This window comes from Microcebus murinus, chromosome 13 (assembly GCF_040939455.1).
Source record: "Microcebus murinus isolate Inina chromosome 13, M.murinus_Inina_mat1.0, whole genome shotgun sequence".
NCBI lineage: Eukaryota > Metazoa > Chordata > Mammalia > Primates > Cheirogaleidae > Microcebus > Microcebus murinus.
Genome location: NC_134116.1, coordinates 52828570 through 52841544, shown reverse-complemented (window position 1 = coordinate 52841544; position 12975 = coordinate 52828570). Strand labels below are relative to the sequence as shown.

At 33.9% G+C, this 12975-nt stretch overlaps 1 protein-coding gene across 2 annotated transcripts in view; it reads left to right on the top strand.

Annotated features, from left to right (window-relative positions):
- Window positions 1-9012, top strand: part of PCDH17 (protocadherin 17) — a 94087-nt gene extending 85075 nt beyond the window's left edge. For both annotated transcript variants that reach the window (XM_076009406.1, XM_012749794.2), the window contains exon 4: window positions 7174-9012. In XM_076009406.1, coding sequence (XP_075865521.1) covers window positions 7174-7856 — 683 coding nt within the window. In that variant the 3' untranslated portion in view covers window positions 7857-9012. The remainder of the gene's footprint in view (window positions 1-7173) is intronic.
- Window positions 9013-12975: the final 3963 nt, after the last annotated feature.

Sequence of the window (12975 nt, the reverse complement as noted above, 5' to 3'; positions counted from 1 at the left end):
TGCTCCCACAGAATTTGAGGTGTCTTTATTGAGGTGGGACAATTGAGTTGTATTATTTTTCCTTGAGAGGTTCTGTCAGAGTGCTTTTCTCAAAGAAAATACAAACCTTGTTCCAGTAGTATATAGTATTGAAATTCAGAGCCAATTCTCTTCAGGGTACCTGTTAGGAAAGAGATGCCGATATTGAGCCCTGCCTTCACTTCCAAGCATCTGCTGCTGCCCCAGGTAATGGCTATGCCTACAGAATGAGACTGGGGGAGGGGACAACTGAAATTTAAATGTTAATCTCAGAGCAGTGCGCCACAGGACACAAATTATATTTGTGCCATAAATTTCCAACGCATGGTTTAGATTCTCATTGTTTTGTATCACTAGTGCTTCCGTATCAAATGTCCTTATAACTGTTTTGCATTTATTCCTTAGCATAAATTTCATTTCAATTTGCTTTTAAGTTGTCTTTATCTCAGGACGCTATCTATGTGTTGTCAATATTTATGCCAGAAAATTCCACTCTGGAAGGCATTTTACTATGTCCAAAGGGTCACAAACACTTAAAACCATCCCTGAAGGTGTGCAGGTGCATTGAATAGTAAGTGCAAATGCTCCAAGCAGCTCCAAATACCCAGCTGTGATTGGATTCACTTGAATATGATATAGAACAGTGGTTTCTGGTGTCTGAATGCAGTCACAGCAATGCATTCAGAAGCATTGTGTGATGCAGGTGCACTTAGAGGATTGGTACTTCAAAGCTGCCACGGTTTGACTATTTGATAGTATTATAATAACTTCCTCTTCAAAATGTGCTCTCTGCCTATCAAAAGCAGATAGAATGACATTTCACAACTAAAGTGAAATCTGGAAGTCAGTTTGGCAGTCCATCCACCTAAAAATGTATACATTTTTCATAGTATTTTTATTATATGAATTGTACTTAAAAATTTGTATTCTTTATGGCCAATTATTAGGAAATAATTTAGGTTTCTAGAGTCCTAAGTCTAGTGTTTCTTTGTTATATCATTGACAACATATAAACAGGCATCTCCATGAAATGAGCATATTGTAACATGATACATTTTCCTTTTAAATTAATGAAAAAGAACCAAAAGACATTCTACATCTGAGTATCTGTGTATTAGTTACTTGATTAGTAAAACAACATAGATCCATGTTCATAAGTGAGAAACACAAGATATACAATACAATAGAACAAAGATCATTTAGCTAAATAAAGTCATTGATTCTCCAATTCATGTTTTTCTAACCCATCTTTGTTCTTCCCTGCACGAGGGATAAAACAATCCTACTAAAATGCTGCTAAAATTAAGCTTATCAGTAGAAAAAATATGAAAAATTATAATATTAGTTTACCTTTTTATATGCTGACACAGGAAAAAATTGTTCTGAGACAATTTAACTTTCCAGAACTGTCTCGAGAAATATTATTGCAAGTGAAATTTATACTCCTTTCATAGTGAGATACAGTGAAAGCAGAAGGTTTATTTTTAACTAATATTCTAGTAAATGGGACACAGAAGTCATAAGTGGAAATAATGTGTATGAATATAGATGGTTAAGGTACCATTTATATGGAATGACTCACCCTATCATCATAACAAGTATACGGATTTTACAGGATGGTAAAGGAAAACAGGTAAATAATAATCAACGTAGCTAAAAAAGGGAAAAACTGTTTATGTTAGAAAAGTGTCAATTCATAGGATGTTGCAAATTATGTCAACTTACTGAAAGAAAAATCCATTTTATTAGAGGTTTGTTGGACTGTATTCCGATGAGATTTCTGTTTTAGCATTGATGTTTTTCTCTGATGTGTTAGAATATATTTGGATAAATTATAATTTGTTATGATCATAGGGAAGTGTGTACACATGCATGTATGTAATAGTGTGTACATACTTAAGAAAGAAATACAGTAAAGGCAAACTACTATTCTACCATTCAAACCTCTCAGTAGAAAACGACTACTACATATCAACTGCCAGTCAAAGGTCATGGCTTGTCATGGTTTGCAGGTAGATGAATAATTTGTGATGGGCGCTTAACTTAGATTCTGTAGAATTAATCTACAGAACACTTGTACAGGCCATAAATAGAGATGAGTGCCTGCTCCCTGCTTTTCAGACAGCTAATTTGGTGTTATGAAAGCTTGCGTTGGTGAAAGAAGGTAAATTAGAAATAAAAAAGAATAATGAGAACAAATAAAAAATGGACTTCCATTTATAGAGTTGTCTACTTGGAAACAACTCTAATTTTAAGAAGCTGTTAGAAACAGTACCAGGCACCACAGTAATAGAAGAGCACTATTCCTATTTAAATCTGTTTACAAAACAGAAATAAACCATTTTGTAGACAGTCATAAAGCACAGATACCTCTCTCTTAAATATCCTACTTCCATGGCCACGGCAATTTAGAATTTCCTCATTGATGCCCTGGTTTACAGACTATGATTTTCAAACTTCTATGACATGGACATTTATTTTGTCATTATAAAAACACAAATCAGAGGTAGATATTGGATTCATATATGAAGCCCTCACGCTGGAAACTTAAGCATGTTTTCAGATGCACAAATATGTGACCTCTCAAGGTAGCTGCTAAGTTTGAAATTCAGGGGATGAAATCCTTTTATGTTCTCAAAAATTTCCCTAAATGGGCACGAATTATTGTATAGAGCTTTGAAGACAGCAAAAATAAGTTGAAAATTCTGATTTGTGATAAATTTCTGACTGAGAGCAAGACAGAATAGAATAAAGAGGTAAATTCTCTCCGAAGTAAGAAATGTTTTGGCTTGTTCTTGGAAATGTTTTTTTCACTGTTCACTACAAGTCATAACACACAAGAATTTCCCCTACTTTTTCCAAAGTAACTATGTTTGATAGAGGCCCACTTACTCTTTTTTAATCCTTGCTGATTTAAATAACATTAGATTTCAAATTTTAATCTTATACATGGCAATTGTTGGCACCTTTCACCTATCATTGAAATGCCTATGCATTCTTGATGATAAAGTGACACTAAAAAATTAAAATCACATTGTAAAAATTAAATTATGGTGACCTTTGTGGAAAACTGCTAAAACTCAATGATTTAAAAGCAGATAATTTTGTGTTTTATCTAAATATATTTTTCCTCTTAGTATAATTTCACAATGACATAATTCCCTTGAAGGTATTTTTTGGCACAAAATGATCACTTGCCTGATATCCTTAAAATTAAGTTATTAAACTGATTAGGTAAGAGAGAGAAAGAAAGGAGAGAGAAGAGAGCTTTCAGATATATCAGGCAATATGAATATACAGATTTAAGGTATTTTTATGTAGGTGCTCTTCATTCAAAAGAGTTATATATATATATGTACATTTACATATAAATTTTGTTAGTATATAAACTAATATATAAACTATTGTCATTTTATTAACAATAATAAAATGTTGTCTTACTTATATTATCCCTTATATTATGAAGACTGAACTTCCCTGTTATTCGCCTGTATTTTCCTTATGGCAATTGCTAATAATGTTCAGGAATGCTTTGGTTATGAATTTGAGATTTTTTTAAAATAAATTTTTAGATTGTGTCCTGGAGAGAGCTCAGTTTTATTACAAGCATACAAATAAAGGTCTATACGCAATGTGTGTGTGTGTACGCATGTGGTTTATGTGCACCATAAACTGCAAGTACTGTAGTCATTTGAGTTACTTTATATGTTTTCTAAAGTATCATAAATTAAGATGCAAAATCAAACTAATTAAGGTTATTGTGTTAGATACTTCCCTTCGAGAGCATGTGTAATATTTATAGATGTAGCTATGGAAGTATAGAAAATGATTTTTAATACTAAACAAGTGTTTAACGCTATTTGATTGTCACATGATACTTCAGAGAATCATATATTTAAAAGATTAGACACTGTAAACTTTCCCTGTAGGCAGAACTGCCCAGAGTTCCATCTGTTGGACTTCAGAATTGTTTTATTTTTGCAATATAAACAAGTTTGTCTCTCGGTTTCTCTCATCTGCATACTATTTAGATTATGCCATATTTCTTGGAAACGGTGATCATGTATTGAGGGAAAGGATGAAAATAAAAGTAAATAATCTCTTGGAAATCCCAGATTGCACCTGAAGAAAAAAGTGAATATTGGATCAATTAGTTTTGTTTTGATTTCTTCTGTCTAGGATCTCTAACCCTGTTTTCTCATATAAATATTGAATCTATGCACATAGTGGCTGTCTAGGTAATTTACTTCTTTTGTCATTTCTCTAGTTTATAATTCAATATATCTATTCTGGGATCCATTCTCCCTAAGGTACAGAGAAAGCAGTTTGATTATCTACCTTTATAGCTGTAGGGCTTAAGAAAACACTCCACACTCTTATTCTTTATTATACACATTTAGCTTATTGAGGGTATTTTTTTATTGAGGGTATTTTAAAATACGTAATAGAAGGTATACATGCCAGAAATCCTCCCAATACAATTCCTCTTGTCTTAATCCCCTGTTTCTGAGGCAGCCTTCCCTCTCTGTCCATCCATATTCCATTCCCCCTTCATCTCTCCTCCCTCTTTCCCTCCCTCCCTCCCTTGTTCCTCTCTCCCTTCATTTTGCTTTATTCCTTCCCTCTCTTCTTTCTTCCTCCCTGCCCCCTCCCTTTTGTCTAATTCTTTGTGACTAGCTAGTCATTTGTTGTATATTACTTATATCTCTTTTTGGTACCTACCTATTCATCTATTTATGTTTCTTTAGAAATGATTCCCCTCTCATACATTCTAACTTGACCCTTGGCGGTTGTAGTTCCCTTTGTGCTCATGGTTTCTGCTGCTTATGCAAGAGTGTCCATTCGATTTTCTTCACTGTCTATGAACTGCTGCTGTCAAAATTACAGTCTAATCACAAGGTGAACTGCTTATAATGTATCATAATCAATACTCAAAATTTGCTCCCCAGGATGTGACATAAAAGAGTCAAGTAAAATGCTGCAGATTTTGAGCAGTGAAGTGCAAACAATCATTTTATGTTGGTGGTTTCAGATTCAAGGTCGATTTACACTTTCATACATCTGCATTATTCTGTCTCTTTCTCGCTCTCAAATTCATATTGAATTCATTCAATGTTGGCTATCCAAATAGCTTAAATGGAAGGCCAGTCAATATCAGAATATAAAACTATGTTAGCATATTTTATAGAGTGTGCATGAGTTGTAAATGAATTTTAAAAAAAAATCATAGCTCTAAAAGATGCAAGAGTGTTACCAAGTAAGATAGATTGTAAAGTTTTCTACTTTTTGAAAGATAAAACTTTTTGAATGAAATGATGTTATGTTTTCTAACACTTACTGACAGATATGGATAGAGGTAATATTTACGATTCCCATTTAGAGTACATAAAGAAAATAAATACCTGACAATGAACTTTTCTGACATCCTTTTGTTTTTTTTTAATCTTGGCTCTAATTTAAATACATAAATAGAGATTTCCTAGAAGATGTGACATATCTAGCTTCTGCTGCTGATGTTTGTGCCAACTTTTCAATTTGTAGATAGTATTTGAGTCTGTGGGTGCATAGTTCAGTTTGAGACTACTTTTCACCATTCTTTCCCACATTACATAATAAACTTAATGGTGACTATTTAATTCACTCATAAGAAAATATTTCTTTAAAAATGACAAAATTAAAATAGAAGCAAGCAAATAGAAGCAAGATACCTAAATATTTTTTTAACTTCGCACCAGTGTGAATGATACATGCTATGAAACCACAGTATTTTTGTTCCATCAAGACACTATTTTGATTCCTCCTTAAAACAATTTTAATCCCATAGGAAATTATTTTATCTTAAAATTTTTTAAGATAAAATAGGTTGTGGGGTTTTTAATAAAGAATTATTTACATATTTTAAATATAAATTCAGTTTTATGTATGACTTTGTAAAGTAACTATACAAATTTGTCAATGCTATTAAATTTGCAGCTTTTTATTTTGAATATCTTTCATGTGGACTTCTTTTCCTTGCATGGGACACTAGAAATAGGGATAATCTAGCATCAATTAAAAGGCAATCCCCAGGGCTCTGAAATGTGTAGGGAATTCTATTCCCATCACATAGAGGTAAATTGTAAATATCCTCTTCTGAAAGTAAAAGTTCCTAATTTACAAAGGATCATTAAGCATAAGGGGAACAACCACTAGTAGAGGAAAAGAACAACTCAAAAGATGCAATTCAAAGTTATGGCCTAAAATATTGGGGTCAATGGAATTATGCAGCTATTATCATAATGAAGGAATTTTCTTTCATATTTGCATGTTCATGTTGAAACAGAGATCATTAAAGAATGCTTTACTTAGATTATCTATATGTCTATTGGCAAAGGAGGAACAGTAAAATTTCTCACAGAACGCATTATTATTTAAAATAAGAAATCATGATTTGTCATTCATCCTGAACTATATCTGTTGAGTAAATCCATTTTCACACACTTATACCAAAAACAAAAGGCTGAAGTGAAGAAAACTGATTATATGATCCATACACATAAGCTAATAAAATAGGAATACCCACTTTTGACAACCTTATTCATAATACATTCTGATAGAAAATTCTATTTGCCGCTCTCGGTAGGAAAAGTAAGCTTTTAAAGGAAACCTTTTATTTCATGACTGTCACCAACATAACAATTACAAACAAAATAGGGATAAGACATTTTTCTTAAAAAGCAGCTTAGAACTTGTTAGGGAAATTTGCAATCCAGTTTTTGTCCTGTTATTTGATTTGAAAAATTAGTCCCAATAATCTTTTTTGAGGTTCACTGTCTCCAGGATGGGTTATACAGAACAAAGACTAACTGATATCCCCAGGAGTTTAGTTTACTGTGATGCTCTAGTCTACTGAGAATGATTCTCCAATGGCCATGTCTTACTTCTTCCCAGGCTATGGGAATTCGTTAATACCTAGAGAATAGACTTAAATTAGACCATTGTCTCAACCAGCAGGTTTATGCAACCATTCTGAAATGTTTTAATTATTGTTTTCTTTTCCTTTTTAATTAAGAGACCAGAGGTCAAGCAAGCCCACTGAGAGCTGATCATAGCCTCTGTAGAAATTTAAAGGAAACCCTAACGATTGGATTTGCTGTTTTCTCTTTTGTTCTGCAGAACCAGAAGAGTGTGTTAATTGCACAGATGAATGCCGAGTGCTTGGTCATTCTGACAGGTGTTGGATGCCACAGTTCCCTGCAGCCAATCAGGCTGAAAACGCAGATTACCGCACAAATCTCTTTGTACCCACAGTTGAAGCTAATGTTGAGACTGAGACTTACGAAACTGTGAATCCCACTGGGAAAAAGACTTTTTGTACATTTGGAAAAGACAAGCGAGAGCACACTATTCTCATTGCCAATGTTAAACCTTATTTAAAAGCCAAACGTGCCCTGAGCCCTCTCCTCCAAGAGGTCCCCTCAGCATCAAGCAGCCCAACCAAGGCATGCGTCGAGCCTTGCACCTCAACGAAAGGTTCCCTGGATGGTTGTGAAGCAAAACCAGGAGCCCTGGCTGAAGCAAGCAATCAGTACTTGCCCACTGACACTCAGTATCTGTCGCCCAGTAAGCAACCAAGAGACCCTCCCTTCATGGCATCCGATCAGATGGCAAGGGTCTTCGCGGATGTGCATTCCAGAGGCAGCCGGGATTCCAGTGAGATGGGAGCTGTTCTGGAGCAGCTTGACCACCCCAACAGGGATCTGGGCAGAGAGTCCGTGGATGCAGAGGAAGTTGTGAGAGAAATTGATAAGCTTTTGCAAGACTGCAGGGGAAATGACCCTGTGGCTGTGAGAAAGTGAAAAAAAAAAAAAAAAGGCATTGGCATCTTCTTGTCTCTTCTGTTGATTTAAAAATGATCCCTGTTGGTGACAACCCATTTTACAGGGATGAAGAAAGACCAATGCTGCTTTAAGGCTTTTAGTGAACATCTGAAGTGCCCACAAGTATGTTCTTTTCACTGCTGTTTCTTTTTCAGAGATAACAATGGTTTTGTTTTGGACAAACTTACATTAGGACAATTATCGATGCTTAAAGAGAAAAGAAAAAAAAGGGAGAAGAAAAAGGAGAGAAGAAAAAGGAAAATGAGGAGGCGTGTTACCTTTTGACAATCTGTTAGGAAGGTATGCAGTGTGAGAATTGAAGTATTTCTGATCACTCTAAGACTGTCCTCCGTGATTTATGCTGACATAACTGTTTACCTATAAACCCCATACCAAGCAGGGTCATATTTGTGATCTGTGGTGGATTTCTAGCAGTCATCACAGGCTTCTACTGAAAGTCCTGAAAAGACCTTGCAGTAGTCCAAGCTACACCAAACATTAACACATATTTGTGGTAAACATTTCTGTATAAAGTTACCTGACACACATATAAACACAAAGAACATTCCATATCATTAGTCAAAAACAAAAACGAAAAAAAAAAAAAAGCAAAAAAAAAAAAAAAACCTTGCTCATTTGTAAGACACCTCATGTTGTATACAAGTTAAATGTAAAAAGATATAGTCCATTTTGTTCAGCACACACGTAGACTAATTCACTTCATTAAAGGAGAAGAAAATTTAAAGATTTAAAATGCCTACTTAGCATTTTAGTGTCCAAAAAGATACAAATAATGATGAGTATGTTTTAAATTTGACATAGAAAAGTTCTGAAAAATAGTTACCATTGAGTTGTAATATTCAAAGAAAATTAATAAGATTAATATGTTTTATTCATCTGTGGACACTAAAATAGCTCAGGAAAGTGAAAATGTCTTAGACATATACAAATCACATGACCATTTAAATGTGCAAATGTAAGAAGATTCAATGTGTTTACATCAAATGACATATTTTTATTGATTTATTGCAGATTCAGTGCATATGAGCCAAATTGTTGAGTGTATAAGAGCTATATTGTGTATTTTATTAAATTAATATATAGTTGTGTTGCAAAAATATTTGGGCTTATATTGTAAATGGCAAGTGTTGCCTCGGTAGCTGTCGAACTCTATGAGTTTTGTTTTTTCCTGCTTCCTTTTCCCCATGGAGTGTGGGAAGCAGTGCCTCAGAGCAAAGTCTCTTGTTTAATGTATAGTCTACCAAGTACTACAGTACATAATCTGTTCAAAATGTGTTTGAGTGAGCTGATGGAGCTAACTGAAAGGTCAAAAAAGAAAAAAAAATACATCCGTCACTCATGGTTATGTGCAAGTCCTTGTAGAAGCTTTTATTAAAGTCATGCTAAATCACAAGAGTTACATTTGTACCAATACCTGAAACTTCTTCATGATTTTTCAATAACATACAGCTTCTGCCTATGTAGATATCATACCATTGGTTGGTTCTCAAAAGTATTTTAAGTGGTCTAGATGTGTGTTCCCATTATATTTCAAATACATGAAAAATGCTTTAATGCATGTGTGGTACCAGCTCTGGTTACTTGCATTGTGTAGTGTTTTTCAAGAGGTCTGAGTCTTAACAAAATGCTTTTCCTTTATCTCAATGCTCCTCTGCCTCTTTTTATTGGCGTCCTTTGAGAACAACACACCTTCTATTCCTTCATTTGCTTACACCTTTTCATGTGACATTTAGCGAGTTTCAAATTTACTTCCTTATGAGGCTAAGAAACCTCAAATTTCAGGAATTGGGAAAAATAAAATTAGCACTTGCAGAAGTAGCAGCAGATGGGAAAATGCCTTGATTGACATTTTCCTTCAGCATTTAAAATTTTTGGCATTTTACAGCTTCATGACAAACAATTTCGTGCCCATACCTTAGAAAATGTGGTGCTGAGTTAAATAAAGGCTGTTTGTGCACTGGAGCAGAAAAATGCATTATTTGCAAACTGGTGGAGAATTCTGTGCCTTCTTTTCTGGCCACCAAGCCAGTGTAGAAACAGCATAAATGTCATAAAATCCTTATATTAAAAATAAAAACAAAAGCAAAAACAAACATTACCTAAATTAAGTTTTATAATTTTAAATCTCAAAAAATTCTACTGAAAATATTTCCATCAAACACTGTCAAGATTTTAGACTGTACCTCATTTGCAAAACTGCTTTGAGAGGGAAGAGTGGACAACTCCCATCAGCCTTATTCTCTTGAGAACTATATTTTGGTTCCTAGTAACAGCCTTTCCAAAGCTCTACTCTTGGTTTTTATTTTTCGTAAATGTTTAAATTAGAAAAGAAGGGATCTTGTACATGTGAAACCTAATATTTTGGACGATTTATGTATCTGAAATGTGTTGTCTCTGTTACATGATGTTATTTTCGCCAGGAGACTACAGGTTGATTTAGCTTGATAGCTGAAATTTGATAAAAAACTGATTTCCATTTAGTCTTACCAAATGTTGCCTCTCTCTTACTAGACATATAACCACTTAGTACAATCTAAAGCAGTATGTAAATGAAATCAACAAAGAGAGTAAGGTTTATTTTTAAAACATTATTAACGTTAAGTAACCAGTTGTTCAATTTATTATATGTATCTGAAGACATTAAAACACCATAAGATTTTAAGAATTTGTTGTGCCAACGTGTGAGGGATTTACCTTTAGGCTCTCTGTCACCAGTGGTTTACTAGTGTTAGCTGTTTAACACATTATCTGTATTTAGTAGTGATTATTTATTTATAAGTTTGTGGTAATTCAGCAGTCAGGACTCTAAGCTTTTATAGTTGAATTGAGGGAATCTCACTATTATTCATTTGGCTGGCAACTGCCTTTATCACAGACCTCTGGTGCTTGGCTTTCAAGGAAGCCTATGAGATGCCAAAATTGCACCTTTAGGGAGCAACTTGCTCTAATAGGTGATGTATGATCAAACAGTGAGATTTGAAGGGGTTTCAGCATAATTTAGAATGTGAAAAAATGTCTTAATTCACATCTTTCCAATACTAACCCCTAGAAAAAAATCCCACACATTCAAAATAAATAATGTGATATCACATTGTCTTTTAGGTCTTTAAGTAACTGAATCAAGCACAGGAAAAAAAAAAATCAGCTCATAGAAATTTTAGTAAGAAACCCAAAGTTGTAAAATCTGCTTACTGATGAACTAAAAATTAAAAATCAGTAACAAAATAATCTTTTCATCAGATGTTAATGGTGAAAAATATTTTCATCAAAGTTAAAAGTAGTGAGAATCAGTGTTAATTATACCTATACCAAAGTAAACATTAAAGAGACATATCATGCAATTTCAAAGAATACTTTCATGTCATTTCTAAACCTGACATTCTTATTGCAGCAAATGTACAAAGATTGGCTCACTACTCCGTAAATTAATTGAATTCCTGCTTGGGAAATTAACTTGTTTTATTTTCCAAAATTAGCTGAGATCTTCTAAAACATGACTTCCCTTTAAAGGATATAGACACTGCTCAATTTAAAATATGACACCATTAAAAAAAGTCATGTAGTAATAGAGCAGTATGCTTTTATAAAACCAGGTTAAAAGCTGTTTGTTGTCTAATGGAGTAGAAGTTACTAAGGTCAACAAATAGACAAGTCTGGCATAATATATGCCCACTCATTATTGTCTAATTATATTCTTTTGACAACAGACAGCATTTATCAGAGTATTAATTCAAATAAGAGTTTTGGCTATCAAGAAGTGTTGATTTGAAACGTAATTGAATGAGACCTGATTAAAGTCTGACTTTCCTGGCCCCAGTGTTTGCAGGTTGGCTATTCCCATTTATCAGCCCCATCACTCCATAAGGTTCTTAGTTGCACCAAGCTATTGGTGAACAAGGACAACAACAACAAAAACAGAATACATTGTATGGATTTATCTCAACGCTATTGTTTAATGGCTGTGTTTAATGTGACCTATATGGAAAATGAGGACTCCGAATAAAAAGCTATTACTAATAGTGGCGTTGCCTTCCCTTGAATTCATTAACACGGAAGGGATAAGTTACACACTGCATACCACAGGGACCCTGATCATAATTATTTTGGAAAAGCAACTGTGGCATCACAACTCATTTTACTAGTTATCTGTTTGCCAGCAAAATAAGATTTTTTAAAAAATTTACTTAACAATAGTGTCACTAGTTTTTCAGCAAGATGGATTAACAATCTTTCAGATAGCTTACAAAAATGGCTAATCAAATAATTACCAACGGGTGACACCCTAATGATACTTGTGGTTTTTAATATTTACAGTTGGTATACAGGCAATTTGGTACAAGGTCCCAAAGGATTTCAGAAAAGTCAGTTTATAAGCCCTCTCAGAATCTTATATGATGGATAAAAGCACAAGCAGTAGTCCCTCCTTACCCTTGAGGGATGTGTTCCAAGACCCTTAGTGGCTACCCAAAACTTCAGAAAGTAGTGAACCCTATATACAATATTTATAAATGATATTTTAAAGTAAACTCATACTTATCATGACATTTAAAAATAATAAGCCTCTCTTTCTACTCATTCAACAAACACCTATGGAATTCCTACTGTGTGTTTTTGCTTTGGACTGTTATGCCCCAGGAGTAAACACTAAACAAACAATGGTGCCTGGGTTACAATCTGGTGGGAGAAACAATTACATGATTCTAGTACACGTTATTCTTTATAAATTGGGCTTGGTTGCTTGTGTTTTTCCTTAGTTAATGCACACATCTCATATTTCTGCCATCTCAATAACAGTAGGTGACATCTTCTAAATTCCAAACCAACATAATATTCTGCCTGTTTAATTTTTAAAAATTTTACTTTCCTTCTGAAGGCATAGCATTATCAAGAAGAGTTCATTGCTTTTCAATATTTAAGAAGATCTTTATAGATTAGACTTATTGGATAGACTAAATAACTTATATGGCTAAGCCAGTTACATTTTTCCTTTAGAATACTTATAGTTTTCACCTTGATATCTACTAACATAAGAATTGACCTCATCCTACCTGGACACTATTACCTTTGCATGGTAGGC